General features: G+C 43.1%; 1 protein-coding gene across 2 annotated transcripts; it reads left to right on the top strand.

Moving 5' to 3' along the window:
• The first annotated feature begins 1020 nt into the window (after positions 1 to 1020).
• LOC135940904 (tyrosine-protein phosphatase Lar-like) lies at positions 1021 to 21801 on the top strand. Of its 2 annotated transcripts, XM_065486022.1 has the most exons (32): positions 1021 to 1223; positions 3846 to 3929; positions 6385 to 6515; positions 6597 to 6750; positions 6812 to 6988; positions 7046 to 7156; positions 7206 to 7481; positions 7627 to 7911; positions 8301 to 8401; positions 8456 to 8651; positions 9792 to 9925; positions 10030 to 10180; positions 10367 to 10669; positions 12963 to 13102; positions 13280 to 13482; positions 13541 to 13716; positions 13772 to 14043; positions 14101 to 14319; positions 14372 to 14509; positions 14636 to 14779; positions 14838 to 15054; positions 15258 to 15433; positions 15487 to 15681; positions 16626 to 16849; positions 16907 to 17144; positions 17606 to 18016; positions 18474 to 18767; positions 18832 to 18987; positions 19068 to 19373; positions 19626 to 19736; positions 19796 to 19965; positions 20385 to 21801. In XM_065486022.1, exons 2-32 carry the CDS (start codon positions 3866 to 3868, stop codon positions 20587 to 20589), a joined length of 6078 nt encoding a protein of 2025 aa, XP_065342094.1. In that variant the 5' UTR covers positions 1021 to 1223; positions 3846 to 3865; the 3' UTR covers positions 20590 to 21801. The 2 variants fall into 2 exon arrangements, with proteins under 2 accessions (XP_065342094.1, XP_065342096.1); XM_065486024.1 differs by lacking the exon at positions 10367 to 10669.
• Positions 21802 to 23045: the final 1244 nt, after the last annotated feature.

Below are 23045 nucleotides of genomic sequence, written 5' to 3' on the forward strand. Positions count from 1 at the left end.
GCCAAAATTTGCATCTGGCTGCTTTCCCTTCCCCCCTACCCGCCACATGGGTGTCTAATTAATTAATTAATAGCTATTATTAGGTAATAAATAAAATATTACAATTTAATTGTGCCATTTAAAATTAATTTTTGAGTTTGATGTTTACAATATCAGCTGATATTGTGAGAGCGTCAATTTTTCTTCAAGTTAAAATATTGGGGCGTTTTTCTCCACATCATAATGTGCTTTTCAACCTTTATCTGGTAATAAATAATTGAGTTTAATAGATACACATAAGAGAAATCAGAATGAAATTACTTTAAACCGTAGCAGCTGTTTTGTATTAAGTATTTCAATTTTTAATTTGGGGCTATGCCATCATCAGAGCAATTTTCGCAATATTATTTGCGCTATTTGTACACATTTTGATTGGATTAGTTACAATAAGTTCTTAATTATTCACCATTGAAATCTAAAATCATTGTTTACAAACAATTTGTTACATATTATCATTTTAATTCAACAAGTAAAATAAATGTGGTACTGCCAGCTGACAGAGGTCATCTGTGACCGATCAGCTGGCGTGGGTGGCCTTTATTGTTGTCAGGGTTTTACCTGACCTACCTGACGTTGCTGACCATTGTTTACAAACAATTTAATTTAATTTTCATTCAACACAAAAGCTACTATAAGCTGACCACAGCTGAGAGATCATCTGTGATCGATCAGCTGAGACATTTTTCGCGCCTTTGTGCATTGCGAAAACTTCAATATCGGTTACGCCCATGTTTGGGGACGGAAAGTACAGTTTGATCCTAAACTTTTATGCGAAAACCGGCATGAAAAATGCCATCTGTCGGTCAAAAATGTCAACTAATATCAACCTTGATATCCGACTTAGATATCAATATCAGCCTGATATGATATATCAAATATCAGCCATGATAACTGATATGATATTTGACATATCAAATTTTTTTGATATATCGATATTGATATTGCCAACCCTACGTCCCACCCACTTACACTTACTGCCGTTCCATGTTCCATGTTGTTTGACTGACACTGTTGTATTGCAGTGCGGGGTGACGGTAAACTCGCGTTCCGTCGGCGCTTTTCAGTGAAAATACACGGTGCATCGGGCGAATCGGCGCCCGCGAGCTGTTCGCCGACTGCGTCTGCACGATGGCCAGCTGATTCGGCCGTCGTTGGCCGCTGAAAGGAAAATAAACGCGGACGAGGTGAGCCAGCGAGCTTTTGACAACTGTGCCTTATCTCTTCGATTTCGGGGTCGGCCCCCGTCCTGAGGGGGCCTTTCGGTCCACTGTCGGCACCGTCCCACCCGAAAATTGGCCGTTGAGTACTTTGATTTTGATTCTTGAGCCGGTTTCGTGCGTTTTGGCCAACACCTGATTGAGACGCTGCCGCCCGCCCGCTCGGCTCGCGTCGAAAGTGAAAACACTTCTTGAAAACAGCCGTTTAAAGGGTCGAGCCGAGTGGCCTTTAAATTTTTACAGCATCCAGAAGATCAGTTCTGGACCGGAATTAATTAATTTAATTTTGGAATTTTTTACAGTGGTGAATAAAACGAAAAAAACAATTATTTTTATTTTACTGATTTTAAAAATTATTTTAATTCAGGTTTAAAACCATTTTTAATTTATTCTCGGCAGCTGAAAGTATTAAATTCTCGTGAACGTTTTATTAGAAACTCGGCAATTATTGAAGCTTTGAAAGTAAATCACACACAAGTCATTCTGGTCGAGTTAGTTGTTGGCGTCCAAAACCTGATCAAGAAAGAGGAAAAAAGCCGTTTGTTGTGTCGGCCAGCGACAAAGAGAAAGAGAATAGACTGAGAGATCGCGACCTTGCCTTTTTCTCATCTTTTCGCCGCGATAATGAATGTCGCGTGGGATCCGCGAATGCAGGAAGTCGGCCGGCCGGCCGGCCAATTGCACAAATTGCGCGACCTGCCCGCGGGCCCTGACATTTTAATTGAAGCGGGCCACTCTTTGGCCCAGCCGGTTTGCAATGTTAATTTCCAGATGAAAGACTCACTCGTTGCCACAGTTTTTCTCATTTGAATATTTTGTTGACGCCGGTTATCAGGATATTTTGTAATTTAGTCTGGTGTTTTCATCTTAATCTTGATTGGGATTTTTATTTCCCAACGATTGATAGATAGATAATAAATTCGTTTGATCCTCCCGCAATCAGTTTCCTTGGGATTATTTCAAAATAGAGCAAAATATATATATAATTTTGGTTTTACGCTCAAAATAAATTATTTTTAAAGTCTAAAATGTTCTTGGAGTTGCGTTTTACACTGTAACAGCACTGAAATTAAATTTTTGACAGTGCCAATTGAATTATTCAAGAATAAATTAGGTTGGCAGTACGATCAATTGGTCATTTCATTCTGGGGTAGCGTAAAAACCGTTTATTTGGTGATTTTTGGTCTCTTGAACCAATCAAAAACGCCGGCGACCAATCAGAAACCTGCTTTTTGACGTAGCGAAGGCCTAAGATCGAGACAGCAGCGCCACAGCGGCAGCCAGCGCAATTAAGCGACAAGATTGGCTGCTGGCTACCTCCTCTGACTGTCGCTGTGGCGCTGGTGTCGTCTAAAAGCCAATCAGAGGCGTTCTTGACCCAATTTTTGATAAATTCAGACCAAAAACCACCAAATTAGCGGTTTTTAAAGGACTGATTCGGCTGCTCGACTTATTTCTTCCGATTGGCACTGTCAGAAATGAAATTCCAGTCCTTTTATAATCCCTGAGAGACTCATAAATGTCTAGTTCCAATTTTCCTCATTGGTGAAATCGTTTTTTTCCTCAAAACCTTTCCTCCTTTGATTCCAATGAAAATCTCGAACGGGAGAAATCAAGAGGCGCGTTTCCTGCGGCGTCGGATCGATCAGCAATGCAAATTCAAGCGGTGGTTTGTCGCTGAGATTGAGATGCATAATATGAGCAAGGCAGGCAGCCAAGGAGCCAAGACGTCTCTCCGTGCACAACAATTCCAATTACGACGATAATGCCAAGCAGATGTTAGCGAAGCGAACGCATCCTTGTTTGTGCCGAAGCGTGTGAACTCGCAGTTATCACCGAATTAACAAATGACAACAGCTGCGGTCGAGCTCAATAATGCGTTGGGGGACGTGTTAAACTACTCCCTTTTTTTGTTTTTTCTTCGTGTGTCGCACGGATTTTTAACCTTCACCGGCTAGAAGGCTACAATTTCCAAACCATTACGTAAAAGGGGGTTTTAAAAATATATAAATCTTGTTTTTCGAACTGCTCAGCCGTAAATTAAATAATTGTGCTTCCTAAAATAAAAAATAATTTTTGTGAGGCACTTGTTTGAGTAATTTATCAGGAAGTTAATCTTTTTATCACGGCCCGAATCATCAGTCTGCGTTTCAGCGGTTCTCAAGGCCGACGGCTCGATTCAGCAGTGAATAAAATTGGTACTGATTGCAGGAGTAACTTTCATTTCAGCGCCGGAGAATAAAGAATAAAAAAAAAACCAAAGCGCGAGCTTTTAATTATCGGGAACGGTCTATTTCCGAGCCTTTTTTCTTTTTCCGTCTGATGGACACAAAGACACAAACGCGTTCCGTTTATCGACGTTCTCTCTCTCTCTCTCTCTCTCTCTCGGCTGACAGAGGTTATAATTACCTGTTTTTCTCTCGTCTCCCCCGACTCGGCATTCGAAACACGCAGCCCCAAGCTTTATTTCGTTCTCCCTTTTTCGGGCGGCTCTCGCAAGCCCCGCCCACGCACACGTGCATTCTCTGCACACTGAAATTTGTTTGTACTGACTGACTGAGTGAGTTTTGTTTTGTTTCTTGTCCTCAGGGAGCGAACGAGAAGGAGAAATGACGCTGCGTCGGCTCTCTCTGCTGCTACTGCTGCTCGTCAATGGACTCCGCGCCGACGACGGTGAGACACACTCGCGCTCCTCATAAAAAAGAACCCTGAGCCGCTTTCAAATTCCGTTTGATTAAATCATAAACCTTTTTCGTTCCTCAACAATGTTAGAAACCAGCAGCTTCAACGTTATTTAAAATAAAAAGGATGAATATTTCGATTGTTTGTAAATTGGAAAAGAAAATTTTGATAAATAAAAATCTTTGCAAGATTTTTGCATTGGTTAAAAAGAATTTTCAAGTCGGTAGTTGTCTCGAAAAATAGTAGAATTATGTAAAAAGGGAAAATCCTGAGAATTATCTGAGAAAAACCTTTTAAATGTGAATATATACTTGAGGTAATTTTTTTCCACAACTGTTAGCCCACTGAGGAGAGCTAATTTTTCGTTTTTTAACTAAAAATAATTGTTGTGACAGATTGTTGAGTGAACACGTCTTGTTTGGAATCAAATTATTGGGAATTACCGACAGTCGAACGTCAACAAGCATTTTAAAATTACAAATTGTTGACAAAGGTTCACCTCAGATGGCCTCTAAAGCGGATTGATATTGCAAAATCCTTTTTTCAAGGCATGAAACGATCGCTTAGGGTTCAGTTGAAAATATTTTTAGAAAATTGGCTGCATGCTTTTCAACTGTCTCCTTACTTGAAATCCTATTTTATTTCCCAAAAAAGAGTTTCCCTAAAACGCTGTTGGACGGATCTCGACCAGAGGAATCGAAAACTGCCAAGAAAATGTTCTCAAACGCTGGAAATTTTGGAGAAAATTTAAAAAATTTGAATTTTACCCTTTTTTAGTATTTTAAGTTGTAAAACAAATTGTTTATCGATCCAACAATTCAAAATATTTTCAATTGTCGTCCTGCATAAATTAAAATTAACGATCATTTCCAGATATTTTGAAAAAGAAGTCAGAATTTGAAATTTAAATCGAAAATTATCGAGAAAAACCAATAAAACCCCAATTTTTTCAGAAAAATTACTGTTTAAACTTAAGAATTGGCTGAGGGTTCTTTTCTGAGATCAATTTAGCAATTAGTCGCTACTGCTGCTGCTCAAGCACAACAAGATAAATTTTTAATCATTTCGAAAGCACTCAACGTCGTCGCCGGCTTTTCGTTTGGCATTGTGATTGTATACTCCTTTCTTGCTCTGCGATATTCGGATGCTAGTTTCGTCAGTTGCGTCACAAGTTTTAATAATCCGTGAGCCGCATAATCTCGTCAGGCCTTAATTCCTTAAATATTTGCCGGCTGCTTTGTTCCGGAGCAGGCGGAGCAGCAGCACACACCCGCCCGCCTCTAAGCCGTGTAGTTAGTCCTCGCGGCACTTAAAATGTTCTGGGCGGAGAGCCAATTAGAAATGTTTAATCCGTTCGGTTCAAGTTTATGAAATTGGGGTTTAATGTTAAAATATATTATGTGGAAGGAATTTTTTCTTAAATCATATTTCAAAATTACGATTTCGTATACTAATTGCTTTTAGGGAAACCATTTTTGTGAAATAAAATTGGATTTCAAATGAGGAGACACGAAAAACACGGATAGACACTTTTCTAAAAATATTTAGGTGCTACTACTTCATTAAATATTGGTTTCAAATGAGTAAACAAGGATTTTGAAGTGTCAATCCTGTTTGAATGTTTCACTGAAGCCCGGCGTTTTGCAAATTGGCTTCAGTCGAATGTCTAGCGTTTCAATCGATGCTTGAGTGGCACTCGGGCAGACCCTTTTAACTCCCATAGCGCCCATGTTATCCGGTTGCATCGCTTTTTACAAGATTTAACAAGCAACTTTGCTATAGTAACGAGCAGAGTGTCTCACTCTCGAGAAAATCCTTCAGAATTGTGGCTAACTAAAAATTAATTTGCATTCTTCTTTCTACACAATTCTTACAGTTGAATTTCAGATTTTTCCCAATTTCTCGAAAAATAAAAAGGGTTTTCCCTTTTTTTCGTGCAAATTTTGAAGAAAAATGTCCTAAATTGTGAAATAATATCATAAATCGTGGTTTTACAGTAAAGAGACAGTGCCAATTATCTAAAAAAAATTAAGTTAAGGTTAAAAGTATTTTTGCAAAAATATATTCGTAGCTACTGCCTGTTTATTATTATTTTTATTCTCTCCACAAAGCCCCAAAAAAGTAGCCCGTGGTTGTCGGCGTCAATGAATCAATAAAGCATAGATTCACTTTTGTCTCTGTCTCTACTTTGGCACTCGTGCGCCACGAACGAACGAACGAACGAACTGTCTGTTTTTAGTGTGATTTTATTGTGGACGAGGGAAATGGAATGCGCGATGTTGTGACGACAAGCCGTAAATTGTACCGGGAACGCGATGGGCCAAATAAATAAAAGGCGGCTAATTGGATTCGCTTTATGGCCCGTTGGCATGAAATCTGCCGCTTTTATACGCTTTTGCCCGTGATGGAAATTTGATCAAACTTCAAACTGACTGTCTCCTTGCAGAGAGCTTGTTTCTGAAGAAGCCACTGGACATGACCGTGCGGACCGGAGGCGTCGCCAACTTCTACTGCCAAACACAGCCCGGAGTCGAGATTCACTGGCGAAAAAATAATAAAAAGATCAATCCGACCCAGGTATGCCTTTCTGACTGAATTTCTTGCGCAAATTTTGCTTTGATTTTTTTGCAACTGTGTAAAATTTAATCTGTTTATCAGGCTCGGTACCAAACGTACATCGACACCAGCACTGGACACTCGATCCTGCGCATCCAGCCGGCGAAACACTCGCGCGACGATGCCAGTTACGAGTGCGTGGCCAACACCGACGTCCGGGAAGAAGTGGCCGATGCCGTGCTCACCGTGCACGAAAGTACGCATTTTTTGAAATCGGATTTTGTTGACGAGAAAATGAACCAACTAAATTGTTTCAGTTGATCCTCCTGGCTTCCCGAACGCGACTCTGAGTCCGTCGACGTCGAAGGTGGTCGAGCTCGGGCAAAGCACGGCGTTGGGTTGCGAAGCGACTGGAAATCCGAAGCCGCATATCGTCTGGCTCAAAAACATGTACCCCATCAACTATACGAAAAACGTCTACAAAACGGAAGATGGTGAGAAATTCCGTCGGAAATTTTTTGATTAATTTAAATTTGTGTTTTATCAAAAAGGATCGCTACATTTCGTGAACAGTGAAGAAGAAGACAACGGTAGATACGAGTGCGTGGCCGAAAATAATTTGGGATCGCATTTTTCCAACAGCATTCAGTTATATGTTAAAGGTAAGACTCGTCCTTAGCGACCTGGAAACGAGACTAATTTTAATTTCAGTTCGGCGGGTGCCACCGACTTTTACGATTCCGCCGCCAAGTGTGCAGGAGGTGATGCTCGGCGCGCCGCTCACCCTGACCTGCGTGGCTGTTGGCTCTCCCATGCCGAGCGTCAGGTGGCTCAAGGACGAGGGCACCGACCTCACGCCAGAGGACAACATTCCAGTCGGGAAAAATGTGCTGGAGCTCAAGGAGGTCAAGCAAACAGCAAACTACACGTGCATCGCTTCCAGCAACATTGGCACCATCGAGGCTAGAACCCTGGTCAAAGTGCAAGGTATTATTTCGGCAACCTGATTTTTTTATTTTTCCAGAGATGAAATTATTATTTTTTTCCTGGTTATTAGATGATTTTAAATTAAGCTCTTAGAAGAAATTGTTGATCGTCCAATAAAATAGTGATAATTAAATATTTATTGCAGCTCTGCCGGGCCCGCCCGTAGACGTGACCATTTCGGACGTGACGGCGACTTCGGTGCGGCTGTCGTGGTCACACCCAGAGCGCGACGACATCCGCTACTACAACATAGAATACCGAACTAGGGGCTCTGAGTACTTCCTGGAAACGATCAACGGAATCAACACCCTGTACTACACGTTGCGCGGTCTCACTCCGTACACCGAGTACGAGTTTTTGGTCACTGCCAACAACGATGTCGGAAAAGGCCCGCCTTCTTCGCCGGCAATCATCACCACCGGCGAGACAGGTTTGTTCCACTTGCCCTTTTGAGCCACCAGAGAAGTGTTAGATTATCATGCAGTTGAGACCCACTGCCCCAGATTCACTATTAGATTCCTTTGTTTCGAACTGTACATTGAATGCAATGTTCTCTTTCTAGCTGAGACTTCTGGAGGGAATAGTAAGTGAACAAACAGACATAATTCGTTTTTGTTTGTAGGGTTTTGATTTTACACTCACCTTATTCATTATTTTACTCTCACCGACGCACTATTTTTTGTTATTTTATCTTTTCCACGAGGTTTGTTTCTGGCACTTATTACGTAGGTGTTGTGGTTTTTCCTTTGACCGGCATGGTTTCATTTTCACCGACTCTCTTGGAATGCGTGTGCTTTCTTGATACCAAGCTAATTACAGAACCCGGATCTGCACCGTGGAATATTCTGCCGAGGCCTCTGAGTTCGACCACGATGGTCATCCAGTGGGACGAGCCTGAAATGCCCAATGGCCAAGTGACGGTATGATCTTTTGGCACTTTCAAGAATAACTGTAATTTAAAATTTAATTTATAGGGCTACAAGGTGTACTACACGCACGACCCAAGCCTTCCAATGACGTCCTGGAAGTTTCAAATGGTGGACAACAACAAACTGACCACCATCAGCGAACTCACCCCTTACACCATCTACACGATCAGAGTGCAAGCGTATACGAGCGTGGGCCCAGGCCCAACGTCGCTGCCTGTTCAAGTGAAGACGCAGCAGGGAGGTAATTCCTTTTTTTCATCCTAGATTTCGCCAAATTAATTGATCGCAAAGCGTTAAAAACCGGTCTGGGAGCGGATCTCAGGTCGCGGGGCACCCTGATAAAGGTCGTTTGAGTACCGCAGGTCAAAGCCCTTCCCAAGACGTGATTAATGAGGGTTCGTGGGCGAAGATCAGACGAGAAGCCGAATTTTAACAAAAATAAAACCATTTTCGCCGTGCACGTCGCGAAGCCGAAAAAAATTAATTTTAATTTTTGTTTGGGCGCGAAAAATCTCAAAATTGGTTTCCAAGCCAGCGTTTGATCTGCGCGTGTGATGGAGTTAGTGGAAACCCATTATGGGCCGCGTTTGGGAAATAAACACGAGTTTTCATAACCTAATTATCCTGAAAATTGTCGTAAACAACAAAAAGTTCCACTGCTGTAAAAAATAAACATAGTGCACAGCTGATCAAACTTTCTCAAATTTAATACCTAGCTCAGCGAGCTAGTAGTCATATCAGGGTAAACTCCGGCTCATGGTGGAAAAAATTGAATTTTTTTATTTTCTCGAAACTTTTGCCGAAAACAATTCGCAGTAATTCGAAAAATGGTTCGATTTTGGAAAACCGCACACTGGCTGATGCTCCTCTCTAAGGAGCATCGATTAGTACCAAAATCGGTGCCATCCGGTCCAAAGGGCCACGCCTGGGCCCCGAAAACCTAAATTTGAAATGTCTCAAATCCCGTTTATTGACTTTAAAAATTAATAACTCAGCTCCTATGGGTCATAGAGTTCAAAACCAAAGTCAAGTTAGACTCACCGTAAAATTTCGCGTCAAATGGACCCAAAAGCCGCCGCCGCCGCTAATGTCCGCAAAATCAGCTATATTTTTAAGATTTCGGTTTTATTATTTTTTTTTATAAATTCACCTTTTCACCGGATGGCCGTTAAGACTTGTAGACACGCCTCCCTGCGACTAAACGCGTCAATTTCTCTAGTGTTACGCAGAAATGCACAACTTTGCCGATTATTTTGACTCAGAAAGATAGGTAATTTATATTTCTGGGCTCGGAAGACAACTCGATAGCCAGCACCTTCCCTAAATTAACACTGTAAATCCGGCCCCGTCCTGTATTAAATTTGGGAATTTGTTTTCACAGTTCCTGGGCAGCCCCAAAATCTTGAGGCCACAGAGGTAGACGAGACAACAGTTTTGCTCAACTGGAGCAAGCCTCTGACCTCCGGAGACAATATCGTCAGCTACGAACTCTACTGGAACGACACCTACGATAAGGTTAGTAAATTCCCTGAAAACTATTTTCGAATTTGACGAGGAAGAAACTAGTAGATAATTGGAGTATCATGAAAAATTGTTTCTGAGGCACGAGCTGTTTACAGGAAAAACACCACCGGCACATCCCCGTGTCGACGGCGTACCGACTGACCAACCTTTACCCGAACACGCTCTACTTCATCTGGCTGGCGGCCAAGTCGCAGCGGGGCGAGGGCGCCACCACGATGCCGATTGCCGTGCGCACCAAGCAGTCTGGTGAGTTGTCGCGTCGGCCCGCGCTCGTTCTAGGCCAGCAGACTAGGGGCAAGAGAGAAAAATATTCCGATTGATTTTCGCTGTTCTGTCGGTGTCGCATGCCTGCGTTTTTTCTCCCGTTTTGGCCCCGAAAGCGTTTTCCTTTTTTTTTTTTGGTTTTGCCTTGTTTTTAACCCGCACACGCAGCTCCGACCGCGTCGCCGCAGAACGTGACGGCCGTGGCCGAGGGCCCGAGGGCCATCCGCGTCAGCTGGCAGCCGCCGCCGGTGCAGCAGCAGAACGGCGAGGTGGTGCTCTTCAAGGTGTACCTGGTCAGCAACGCGCAGTCCGACTCGGATGCCACAGTAATCAGTGTGAATGGCTCGGCGCGTAGTCTTTTCATAGACCAGCTGGCCCAGTACACGGACTACCGCGTGTGGGTGGCGGCCAGCACCAGTGTCGGCGACGGACCCTCCAGCCGCCCACTCAACATCAAAACCGACGAGGACGGTACGTACCCTAGCCGCAACTCCACGAAACTCTTCTTCCACACCATTGTTTGACGCGTTGTGCTCTTGGAAAAATTCGGTTTAAAATTATTAGAATTTTGGAATTTATCTGATAAATTAAATTGGTCCTTATTAATCATGAACTGACAAATTGTTAAGTTTCAGCAATAATTCCAAGGGAAAAAATTCTTCCGGAGTGGGAAGGAAAATAGCGGCTCTCAAGTTGTGAACGCAACTTTGAGTCTCACCGTGAGTAGTAGAGGTGGTCGGATGCTTTTTAAATCTCACTTTGAGATCGAAACGCTCGCTCTCGGTTGAGACTGAAGTGAACGAGCGGTTTGGATCTCACAATGAGAACTAAAAGCTGCTCACGGTGAGAACCAAAATGCTCGCTCGCTTCAGTCTCAACTGAGAGCGAGCGTTTCGATCTCACAGGGTGACCTGGATCTCACGGTGAGACTTAAATCTCTCGGTGAGGTCCAAAAGCGTTCGGCCGCCTCTGCTACTCACGATGAGACCCAAAGTTCTCAATTTGAGAGCCGCATTTCGTTTCTCAGCGTGTGAATATTTTCTCTGCTGGGAAATCAAATTATTAAAAACCCCTCCAATGGATTTTTCGAATTGTATGCACAATTTCTTTAACTTCGCTGAAAATAAGCTACTCACTGAATGAATAAAAATGTAAATATCACGAAAATGGTTGAATATTCGCACTCACTTTCAAACAATGGTGACTCTTTCTCATTCTCTCGTTATTAACAAAGTTAAGTTCCAAAATTGTTCATTCGACTCTTGATTTTGTTTCCTTTGTCTAACAAACGCTTTGGTGTTTGGGCTGAAATCCTTGATTTCCACTCTTCTTTTGACTCTTTTTTCCGTTCATTTTTCGACTAACCATCTACGTCTACTACTTTTGTACCGTGTCCGCCCGCGGTGTCTATCAATTTTTGGAGGACATTTTTGGGGAGTGCTACTGATTTTTCGCTGCGACCTGTGTTTTTGCGGTGACTGGGTACTAATGACTCAAACTCTTTCTCTCTGGCCCCTGTAACATAAGTAAAGTGAAGCTCAGCTCGATGAGCTCGCTCGCCGGCAACAGTAGGTTCACTCGCAGTGCAGTCCTTTTCTATCTCTCTCTCTCTCTCTCTCCTTGGTGGATTTATATATCTATTGGTATTTTTGCACCTTGCAAGCGGAATTCTGGATTCGAAACCAAAAATGACCACAATCGAATCTCGGCAAATCCAGAATCCCGTCTTGGAGCACCAACTGAGGTTTTGTACAGCACTTTTTTGGCTATTTTGCACTCGGCTCGCGCACTTTTTGCCCGACCGTAGCGTTTTTGGCGCGAGCTGCTGCAAAGTAATCCAAGCGCACTCCCTCTCTAGCACCTTTTGTCGATCCTTTCTGAGCAAAAGGACGCGACGGCAGTCACACCTTCTCACATCAACTACTATATATAAATATGGTTTTTGCCTAGAAACATGCATGCTTTTGTAGTTAGCGATAGCAAAAAAAAAGAACACTTACTACTATTTCAGTGTGTGTGTTTAACTGTGTCTGTGCTCCATCGAAAGCTAAACGCAAACTTAAACACTATACGCTGCATTTTCTTGACGTTGCATGCTTAAACTTGCTATATTAATCTCTATAAATATCTGTTTCTGTGTTTGCTGGGATGCAGGGTTCGCAAATTTTGTCAAAACGGGGAAATTTATTCCAGAAATGGCGTAAAATGTGTGTAATCACACTAAGAACGCTCCCAATCATTTCTGGCCAAATTAATTAATTCTTAAACCCCATCCTAAGCCCCCTTTCGTGACCATTAAAAGTGTAAATTCTGTATTTTCAATCAAATTTGGGTCAAAGCCTCTAAACATTTGCTAAAAATGCCTTATTTGTCAAAACATTAAAATTCTGTCGGTAAAAAAACATATTTTTCAACTTTTTGGCTTCGATATTCTCATAAAAATAGATAAAATCATTTTATCGGATTTTTAAAATATCATTTACCAGGGTATGGCATTTTTTTAAAATAAATTCGACCTGATTTTTGCACATAGATCTACTAGGCAAATTGTTGTCAATGTTTATTCCTAGCCATATTTTATTTAATAATTAGATCCACCACACAATATCGTCACTGAAAGAAATAATACACTTTTTGCGAACCCTGTGGACGAAATAATGTCAAGCCTTGGATTAAAGCTAACTCTTTGAATGATAAAAAATGAAATTCCAAGGTGGCTGTTGCTTTTAGATTTTCTTCTAGCAGAGTTTTGCTCCTTTTGCAGTGCCGGGAGACCCGCAGGACGTGAAGGCCATCATTCTCAACTCGACCACCATCAAGGTTGAGTGGCTGCCACCTCTGGAAAAGGACCGGCACGGCGTCATCAGGGGCTACCACATCCACGTTCAAGAGGCCAAGGAGGAGGTAACAAAATAATTTAAGTCTTCATCCTGAAATTTTTTAAAATTACAATTTTTTAGTTCGCTTTAGATTTAGATCAGCTATGGCTTCCATTTGATCCAAATGAAAATGAGGTTGCAGCCTTAAAATTCATTGTTTTGGAATTAAATCTTAAGATTTCTACAGATTGATAATTTTCAGGGCAAATCAATCATGACCACTCCGATCCGCTTCGACATTCTGGAAAACTCGACTCGCGAGCACATCGTCAGCGGTCTGCAACCGGACACCAAATACTCGGTGCAGGTTGCAGCCCTGACCAGGAAGGGCGACGGCGACCGGAGCGAACCCAAAATCATCAAAACGCCTGGGGGAGTGCCGAACCGGCCGGCCATGAACCTGACGTGAGTCTCGGGCTGTCTCTTATATTCTCGCCTAAATAATTTATAATTTTGGTTGCAGGGTTATTGACGAGGAGCCTGCGGCAGGTCTCGCAGTCCAGCTGCACTGGGGCAACCCTTCGCAAACGTACGGCGAGCTGATCGGATTCCGGATCATCTATGGCGCCAGAGAGCTGAACAAAAGCACTGAAATTTTTAAGACTGCCTCTGAACACAAACACAAGTTCCGCGATTTGGGTGAGTGCTAGAAAAGCCTTAAAAGGATTTTTTATAATTAATTGTTGGGTTTCAGAGCGTGGTGTCGAGTACGAATTCCGTCTGGCTGGGCAAAACGTGGTCGGCTTCGGCCAGGAGAGCGTCCGTCACTTTTTAACACCAGAAGGTGTGCCAACCGGCTCTCCCTTCAACCTGACGCACCGCTTCCTCACGCCTGACATCGTTTCCTTGTCCTGGCATCCGCCGCCACGCAGCAAGCGCAACGGCAAAATCAACAGATACGACGTCAGATTCCAGAAATTCGGCTCGTCGGAACCCACAAGTCTGCGAAACACCACCACCAATAAGGTACCTCTATTTTTTTCACAAATAATTTTTTTAAATCACAATTTTTTGATATTACAGGCTGTCTTTGGAGATTTGGAAGAAGGTGCTCAGTACCTTTTCAGCGTTAGAGCTCACACATCCAAAGGCTCTGGTCCTTGGAGTGAAAATTCCCAACTCGTCGTGGACAAGGAAGGCGTCCGAGCGCCCCTCGCGGTCAACGCGGCTGCCACTACGGACTCGAGCGTTGAGGTTTGGTGGGAAACCGTGCCAATTCGAGGAAAGTTGATCGGCTACCAGGTGCGTCTCTCGTTCAAAACGTAAATCCTGCGGTACTTACGGTTTTCTAAAGGTTTTTTACACCATGACGCCTGTGGAAGACTTGGAAGTGTGGTCGCAGAAGTCGGTTGGCCTCACCAACTCTGTCGAGCTTGTCAATCTGGAGAAATACGCACAGTACGCGATTGCTGTGGCTGCCAGAACCAAATCGGTTTGTAGTTTTTTCCTGTTATATTAATTCAGGATTTTGGCTCCTGTTCTATGTGGATGGGATTTACTTTTTTTAGGATATTATTTTAGTAATGTAAGTCTCAAATTAAAAATTTAAATTTCGCAGGGTCTGGGAAAGCTGTCTGAAAAGATGACTGTGAAAGTGAAGCCTGAGGACGTGCCGCTGAACCTGCGTGTGACCGACACGAGCACGCACTCAATAGTGCTCTCGTGGTCCCCGCCAATCCGATCAAATCCTGTTAACTACAAGGTGAGCCTCAACCCTGCCTGGCGCCAGTTGTAGCTGACTGAATTGCATTGATTTTCAGATCACTTTGGAGTCGACCAAGCAGTTTGTGGACGCGCAGGGCATCACCCAGACGGCGCATATCATGCCCAGGACCATCCTCGTGGAAAACAGCGTCACCAGCTACCTGGTCAACGACTTGTCGCCTTTCACCACCTACAATGTCAACGTCAGTGCTATTCTCACTGACCAGCAGTACAAACCACCCGCAAAGATCACCGCTACAACGCAGATGGCTGGTTAGTGTTTTTATAAAATTGAAAATGAACCCAGGTGCCACCTCCGCCGCCTCCAATGCCCCCAAAATCTGTGCTATTTCAAAGTTTTTTGTTTCATTTTATTTTTAAAATACCCTTATGAACAGGATCTCGATTCCAACTTCAAATAATTAAAAATTGAATATCAGAATGCATCAATGATATAAATTTCTTTTAATTTACAGCTCCTCAGCCAATGGTGAAGCCTGACTTGTACGGAGTAGAAAATGAAGAGATGATTCAAGTGATTTTGCCGCAAGCGTCAGAAGAATTCGGCCCCATCAGCCACTACTTCCTGATTGTGGTGCCTGAGGACAAATCCAACGTTCACAAGTATCCTGATGCCTTCCTCACTGATGATGTAGGTTCATGTTTCTGACACTGATTGCCCTTATTTGACACTCTACTCTTCAGTTGCTGGCCGGCAAGGGAAAGAAGGGAGACCGCGAAAACGCTCCATACATTGCTGCTAAATTCCCTCAAAGAAACATTCCTTACACATTCCCGTTGGGTACAGGCGAGACGCACGATGGCTACATCAACCGGAAGCTCATTCAAGGGAAGAGGTACAGGATATTCGTCCGTGCGGTCGTCGATACGCCTCAAAAGGTTTGTAAATAAAAAATCTCTTAAATAAACCAAACAAATAAAATCAGCAAAGTTATGCATTCTGGCGCAAAAGACGAACAATTGACGCGTTTTGTCACGGGGAGGCGTATTTTCAAATTAGAAACCAAATCGGGCCCATAGGTAAATTTAAAAAAAAGTAATAATAAAACCAAACGCTTTAAAATGAATGTTTGGGGCGGGCAGTGGCGGTAATCATACCTAAAAGACGCAGAATTTCAAGGCGAGTCTGATGCGTTTCGTTTTTTTACTGTATTACCCATAGAAGCTGAGTTATTAATTTTTAAAGTCGAAAAAACGCGAATTGTGACATTTCAAAAATTGGTTTTCGGGGCCCAGGCGGGACTTTATTGGTCAAGTAGCACCGATTCCGGTACCAATCGTTACCCCTTGATGAGGCACGTCTGCCCGTGTGTGGTTTTCAAAATCGGACCATTTTTGGATTTTTTATGAATTTATTTAGGCCAATTTCTCGAAAAAGTTGGAATTTTTATAAAATGGTTTTATTTTTATTAAAATTCGGCCGTTTGTGCGATCGTCAACCACGAACCCTCATCAGACAGGTAGGTCTTTGATTGGGCTTTTACCAAGGATACCCTAGCAACCTTTTTCAGGGTACCCAGACCTGAGATCTGCTTTGAGGCCGGTTGATTATGCTTTTTTATTAATTTTGAGCACAAATGACGATACTCGGTGGCGATTACTCCCCTTGCATGTCAATGGCGTTCCTCAGGTTGCGTGACCTGAGGATTATTTTGCAGTTTTGCTGGCGTCGTGGCTTATATTTGAGTCTTTTGGACAATTTCGCCTCCTCGACGGTCACTCGACAGGGGGCGCAAGCCACTTGTTAACGAATAATATATTTTTTAACTATCTATCAGATAAAAACACAATTATTTTGCAACATTTCTATTTGTACTTGGCAGCACCTGTACACGTCGAGTCCGTTTTCGGAGCCGCTGAGCCTGGACATGCGTCAGGTTCCACCTGGGGAGCCGCCGCGTCGGCCAAGTCCGGACATCACAATCAACAGCTCGAATGACGTCGGCGTGCAGCCGAGTAAAGCCGAAATGTGCCTCTTGTGCATTCTGGGCCCAGTGGCCGCCGGCCTCTTCTTGGCCATCCTCGTCGTCTTGATCATGTTCAGAAGGTATTTCAGTTAATTTTAATTTAATTTGCGATGGTTACCGTTTGGATCTGCTTCCAGTCGGAGGCGTCGGCCGTGCAAGTCGCCGGAGCAGGCGGCCGTGTTGGCACCGCTGATGTCCAGTCCTGAAGCCCTGAGCTCGCTGCCCATCGCCCCATCGGACCCTGTCGAGATGAGGAGACTCAAGTTCCAAACTCCAGCCATGATGTCCCATCCGCCAATTCACATCGCCGACTTGGCTGACCACATCGACAATCTCAAGAATAACGACAATCTCAAGTTTTCCCAGGAATACGAGGTAAAATTCTAATGCGAAACAATTAAGCACGAAATAAATGAATTTCCGACGGTTAAAATATGAGATTAGTCGGTCACATTCACCAAAATTCGGGTTTTTCTCAAATTCTCAAAATAGGAGCCGAACGTCACCATAAATTTTTCACACTTGCTCTGAGACCATTTTTGAAGAGCGTTTCTGATTTTTAAAGTATAGCCCTGGTTTATAAAATCCTAAAAAACACCCAAAATTTTCGAAAATGACCTTTGAACGTTCCCAATGACCTCAAATTTGGTGTTCATTCGATTGGGCTTGACGAGAGGATTTAATTGCATACCTTAACTTTTAAAATAATTAATCGCATTCTCAAAATTCGCCTAAAATGTCCCGTAAAACCTGCAAAATTTCCGTCAGATGATCTTGACACAGATAAATTCCTTAATTTTCTTAATTTTTCCCCTGAAACCAACAAAATTTTGCAGTCCATCGAGCCTGGACAGCAGTTCACGTGGGACAATTCCAACCTAGACACGAACCGCAGCAAGAACCGATACGCGAACGTGATCGCGTACGACCACAGCCGCGTGATCCTGAACTGCATCGACGGAGTGCCAGGCTCGGACTACATCAACGCCAACTACTGCGACGGCTTCCGCAAGCAGAACGCGTACATCGCCACGCAGGGTCCGCTGCAGGAGACGTTCGCCGACTTCTGGCGCATGTGCTGGGAGGCACGGGCGGCCTCCATCGTGATGATGACCAAGCTGGAGGAGCGCGCCAGGATCAAGTGCGATCAGTACTGGCCCTCCAGAGGCTCCGAAACCTACGGCAACATCACGGTCACCGTCAATGACACACAGGAGCTGGCCACCTACTGTATCAGAACCTTCCAGGTCAGTTTTCTTTAGTGTAAATCATTGGCATGGAGTAACAGAAGAGAAATTCGTGCTCAAAATATTCCTGGGAAGAAAGCTACAGCTTGTGCAGACATCTGCGCATGCCCAGCAAGAGCAGTGAGGTTAAAAAGCAGTTTGAGAAGTCACGTGACTCAATCCCGCCGTCTCATTGGCTAAGTATCTTTGCTAACTCCCTTCCGTAATCCCTCCTAACAGCGCGTGCCTGCTCTCGGCCAATGAGATGGCGGGATTGAGTCACGTGACTGCTTGTGTTCTTCACTGGGTAAGCGCAGATGTCTCTACTGTCGCCTGCACAAGCTGTAGCTTTCTTTCCAGACATATTTCGAACGCGAATTTCTCAATTGAAATTATTAAAAAAGATGAGAATATTGCTAGGGGGTGAATTTCGAGATTAAATGGTCCAGAATAATCAACTCCTTGGAAATATCTGCAGGTGGCGAAAGCGGGAGTGCCGGAGCGGCGGGAAATGCGACAGTTCCAGTTCACAGCATGGCCCGACCACGGAGTTCCGGACCACCCGGCTCCATTCCTGCTCTTCTTGCAGCGCGTGCGGTTTCTCACGCCAAACGAGTGCGGGCCGATGGTGGTGCACTGCAGCGCCGGGGTCGGACGCACCGGTTGCTTCATCGTCATCGACTCGATGATCGAGCGCCTCAGGAATGACAAGATGATCGACATTTACGGCCACGTCACATGCCTGAGAGCGCAGAGAAACTACATGGTTCAGGTGATACACTGAGAATCCTGCTTAATATTGTTTTTAATCATCGAGGATAATTTTTTTTTAACAGACTGAAGACCAATACATTTTCATTCACGACGCTCTGCTCGAGGCCGCCATGTGCGGCAACACTGAAGTGCCTGCCCGGAGTCTCCATCAACATTTGGAGGCTCTGCTGCAAACCGACGTCGGCGAGAGCACCACGGGCATGGAAGCCGAATTCAAGGTAGGATCCCTAGCAATTTATTTCAACCGACAAAGAATGAAGGCATATTTATCAGAGATAATTTATTTTGTCTGTTTTAGAAATTATCCACAATAAGGGTGGACGCGACGCGTTTCGTGAGCGCCTCGTTGGCCTGCAACAAGTCGAAGAACCGGCTGGTGCACATTCTGCCGTTCGAGTCGTCGCGCGTGAGCCTGCAGCCGGTGCGAGGCGTCGAAGGCTCCGACTACGTCAACGCCAGCTTCATCGACGGCTACAAGTACCGCGGCGCGTACATCGCCACGCAGGGCCCGCTGCCCGAGACGGTCGAGGACATGTGGCGCATGCTGTGGGAGCACAACTCGACCATCGTCGTCATGCTCACCAAGCTCAAGGAAATGGGCAGGGTCAGTTCATTTTTTAATAAAATTTCAACCAATTTAGGAAATAAATAACAGCGCTTCTGAAGTAAACAACATTTTTTAGCCATAATTTTGGATTGTTTCTAATAAAAACCAATTTATGCCTGGTTTTAACCACCCTGAATGGTCAAAATCCGGAATATTGTCTTTCTGTGCATATTTATTTCTATTTACTGGAGTTAAAATTATCGCCATCTAATTAAAACTGATTTTTTCCCCTTTACGCATTTATTTCAGGATAAATGTCAGCAATACTGGCCGAGTGACAGGTCGGTGCGCTACAGTTTCTTTGTGGTGGATCCCATCGCTGAATACAACATGCCTCAATACGTACTCAGAGAGTTCAAGGTATAATTTACCCTTGATGCCCCGACTATTTGCGACATTTTTGTGTGATTTTTGTCCAGGTGACAGACGCCAGAGATGGTCAGTCGAGAACTATTAGACAATTCCAGTTTGTAGACTGGCCGGAACAGGGTGTTCCCAAGTCTGGGGAAGGCTTCATAGATTTCATAGGGCAGGTGCACAAGACCAAGGAGCAGTTCGGACAAGAAGGGCCTATCACTGTCCACTGCAGGTAAGCCGATTAAAAATCCGATTTTGGATACAGAAAAGACTACGTACAGCCGAATATTCGTGTATTAAAAATACTAGATTTTTTTATGTGCGTGAAACCGAAATTTTCGGCGTCGAAACAGCCGAAGAAGGGGGCGTAACCGAGGGAATACAATATGGCGGCACTCCACGCCCCCTAAGAGCCATGTCGGCGCCGCCATATTGTATTACCTTAGCTACGCCCCCTTCTTCAGCTGTTTCAACGCCGAAAATTTCGGTTTCACGCACATAAATAAATCTAGTATTTTATAGTCCTAAAAACCCTGGTGCCAAAAGTGGAAGGGAACATCCCTGAATCGATTGGCACCGTCTAAAATGAAATTTAATTATTTTGGACCGTGAAAACGAATTTATCTGACGGGTGACATGTGTGTGTTTCAGCGCCGGGGTGGGCCGAACGGGCGTGTTCATCGCGCTGAGCATCGTGCTGGAGCGGATGCAGTACGAGGGCATCGTGGACGTGTTCCAGACGGTGCGCATCCTGCGCACGCAGCGGCCCGCGATGGTGCAGACGGAGGAGCAGTACCAGTTCTGCTACCGCGCCGCCCTCGAGTACCTCGGTTCGTTCGACCACTACGCCGCCTGAAAAGCAGCATTTATTTCCGGCGCACGCGCGGAAAGACACATACAGACACTTTACATAAGTACTTGTGCAAGCTGAGAGTCTCAAGCTCGACTTTGGAAATGAAAAGATTGATTTATTTACATTACACGCTCGTCCGATCTTTTTGATATTTTATAAGAATTCGTCTTTGGTGCCATTTTCATGTTGTATATTTTTTTCTCTATTTTGATTAACGTTTATATATATTTTTTGGTTCTTCCTGTGATCAGTCTCGTTTACACACACGTTTTGGTTTCTGGTTTTGAAATTTGTGCAGCTCAAAAGTCTGGGGAAAGGCACAAAAGTGATAATCTTAACTCTCTTATCGCCACACGCAGTGTCATTATAACCGAAAAGCCCGTAAATGTTATAAAAGGTGGTCTTCCTCGTTGTCAACCGGTGCATTTCATTTCGTTGTGGTTATTATTATTATGTATTCACAAGAGTACGTCGGTGTCTGTGAGGTATATAAGGTGTAAACTAATCGACAAACAAACACAAACAAACAAAAACCACCCAGGTAGCTATATTGATCGTGTAAATACTCTATCAGGTAATTAGCAACCTCCGCAACAAACAAGTGCTCACTCTAGTAGAAAACAAACAAATCCCACACTACCACATTCGGCGAAAATGAATCGATACGGAACTTTGTTGCGCAGCAATAAAAAAATGATTTTCCAAGCGCTTCGCTGCACGTTTTGTTCGGCTGCTTGATTCAGTTTTGTGACGAAACACAATATTCGCGCTGAAAACGCGAGGACTCACAACTTCCATTCCACTCGAAACGAAGAAGAAGAAGAAGAAAAACCCAAGAAGAACAATTTGTAGCGAGTAAGGATTAAGGCATCATTCGGCTGCATTTTTATACACCGTGTTTTTGGATCACTACAAATTTATTAGTGTATGCGTATTTACGATGCAAAAGTGCTTTAATTTTATCTCACGATCCTCAGTACTTCAGTAAGGGCCTTTATTTAGACTTAAATATATTCTAGAAATGCATTTCGTTGGATGAGAAGAAGAAGAAATAAAGTGACTCTTCTTGTGTAATTCTAACAACATTAAAAACTTACTCTATAAAAAATTCTTGCCCCTTGTTTAAAAGATGCGGCAAGAACAAACAAACAAACAAACATATTATTCTGTCAAAGTGAGATATTGGCAGGTAAATAAACAAATCCATAATCATTACCTTTTGAATTTTATTTTTCACCTAAATCCACAATTGCAACCCCTAAAATCATTATTTTTGTTGCGTCTCTTACTTGGGAAACGTGAAATTAATTCAATAGACTTTCAGGTTCTTATAAACACTTTTAAAAAAATAAAATAATAAATACAAATACCAAACTAGTGAAAGAATTCAACTGATTCGTGACGATTTTTTTTTTTTAAACAAAAATTATTGACATTCCTGGGCCCTTTAAATTCCTTGTCTCGTCAGGTCGCCATAGCCCCAACTTGCAAACGTTTGAAATAGTTGAGGAAAAGGAAATTTTTATGATTCCATCGACAAAATAAATGACATCTCAACGCATTCTTAGAATTTCTAAATACCGGGGTATTGAAATTTAATTTTTAAATCAAAGGCTAAGCCTTTTGAATGAAATATAGGCACAATAATTTATTTTTAATTACACAGAAATGAAACAAATTATTTTAAAGGTAAAAATAATAATTAAATTGCCCTAAAAGGCGCAGCCCAAATTATGAGACATCAGAAATCTTTATAACGAGTTGGAAATAACGTCTTTTATTCTCCCGAATAAAACTTTCCCCACCTATTTTTTCAACAATAAACTAATTTGTAAGGGTTTAGCTCACAAACTTGTCTTCTTTGTTGGTTAAGAATAATTTGTTCTACCTATTGACGAAAGGATTTGATCCACCGCATTGATTACCTCAATTGAACACTCTAAAAAGGAAACGTACGTTTTTCCTTCCCTATACATTGCTCTTACATCAATAAATTGAGTAATTTTCGATCGTGTTTTGGTTTTGCTGCTATCATAGAATTTATTTATCAACAAAGCAGCTTATAAACAACAGTATATTTATTACGAAGGTCAACGTGGTTTACGCGCCGAACGAGCGCAGGAAATGTAGTAGTATACTACAGTGGCCGCTTTTTATTTTTATCAATGAATTTTAATTTATTTTATTGTCTCGGCGCGCATGCGCACAGCTGCTGCACGGCCGATTTGCGTCGTGAATTTATTTACAATACTAACAACGCCGCCAAAATAAAATAAAAATTACCGAAATTCGGCCAAAAAATTAATAATGCGGAATTAATTTTGTTTCGCGGCTTCCCGGTGCGTCAAATTCTGCGAAATATATCCTTCGGATGGTCAAAATTGCAGCTCGGGCTTGGATGCGCTGTGTCAGGATTTGAGAATTTTGGTCGGAACTTTATTAAATAATTAGTTTTAAAA

Source organism: Cloeon dipterum, chromosome 3 (assembly GCF_949628265.1).
Source record: "Cloeon dipterum chromosome 3, ieCloDipt1.1, whole genome shotgun sequence".
NCBI classification, from domain to species: domain Eukaryota; kingdom Metazoa; phylum Arthropoda; class Insecta; order Ephemeroptera; family Baetidae; genus Cloeon; species Cloeon dipterum.

Bases quoted from the DNA above. Each gene is read 5' to 3' on its own strand.
- LOC135940904 (XM_065486022.1), top strand. From the start codon at position 3,866: ATGACGCTGCGTCGGCTCTCTCTGCTGCTACTGCTGCTCGTCAATGGA. The intron at 14,320-14,371 runs GTGCGTCTCTCG...GGTTTTCTAAAG, and splicing joins GAAAGTTGATCGGCTACCAG to GTTTTTTACACCATGACGCC. The intron at 17,145-17,605 runs GTAAAATTCTAA...AAAATTTTGCAG, and splicing joins AGTTTTCCCAGGAATACGAG to TCCATCGAGCCTGGACAGCA.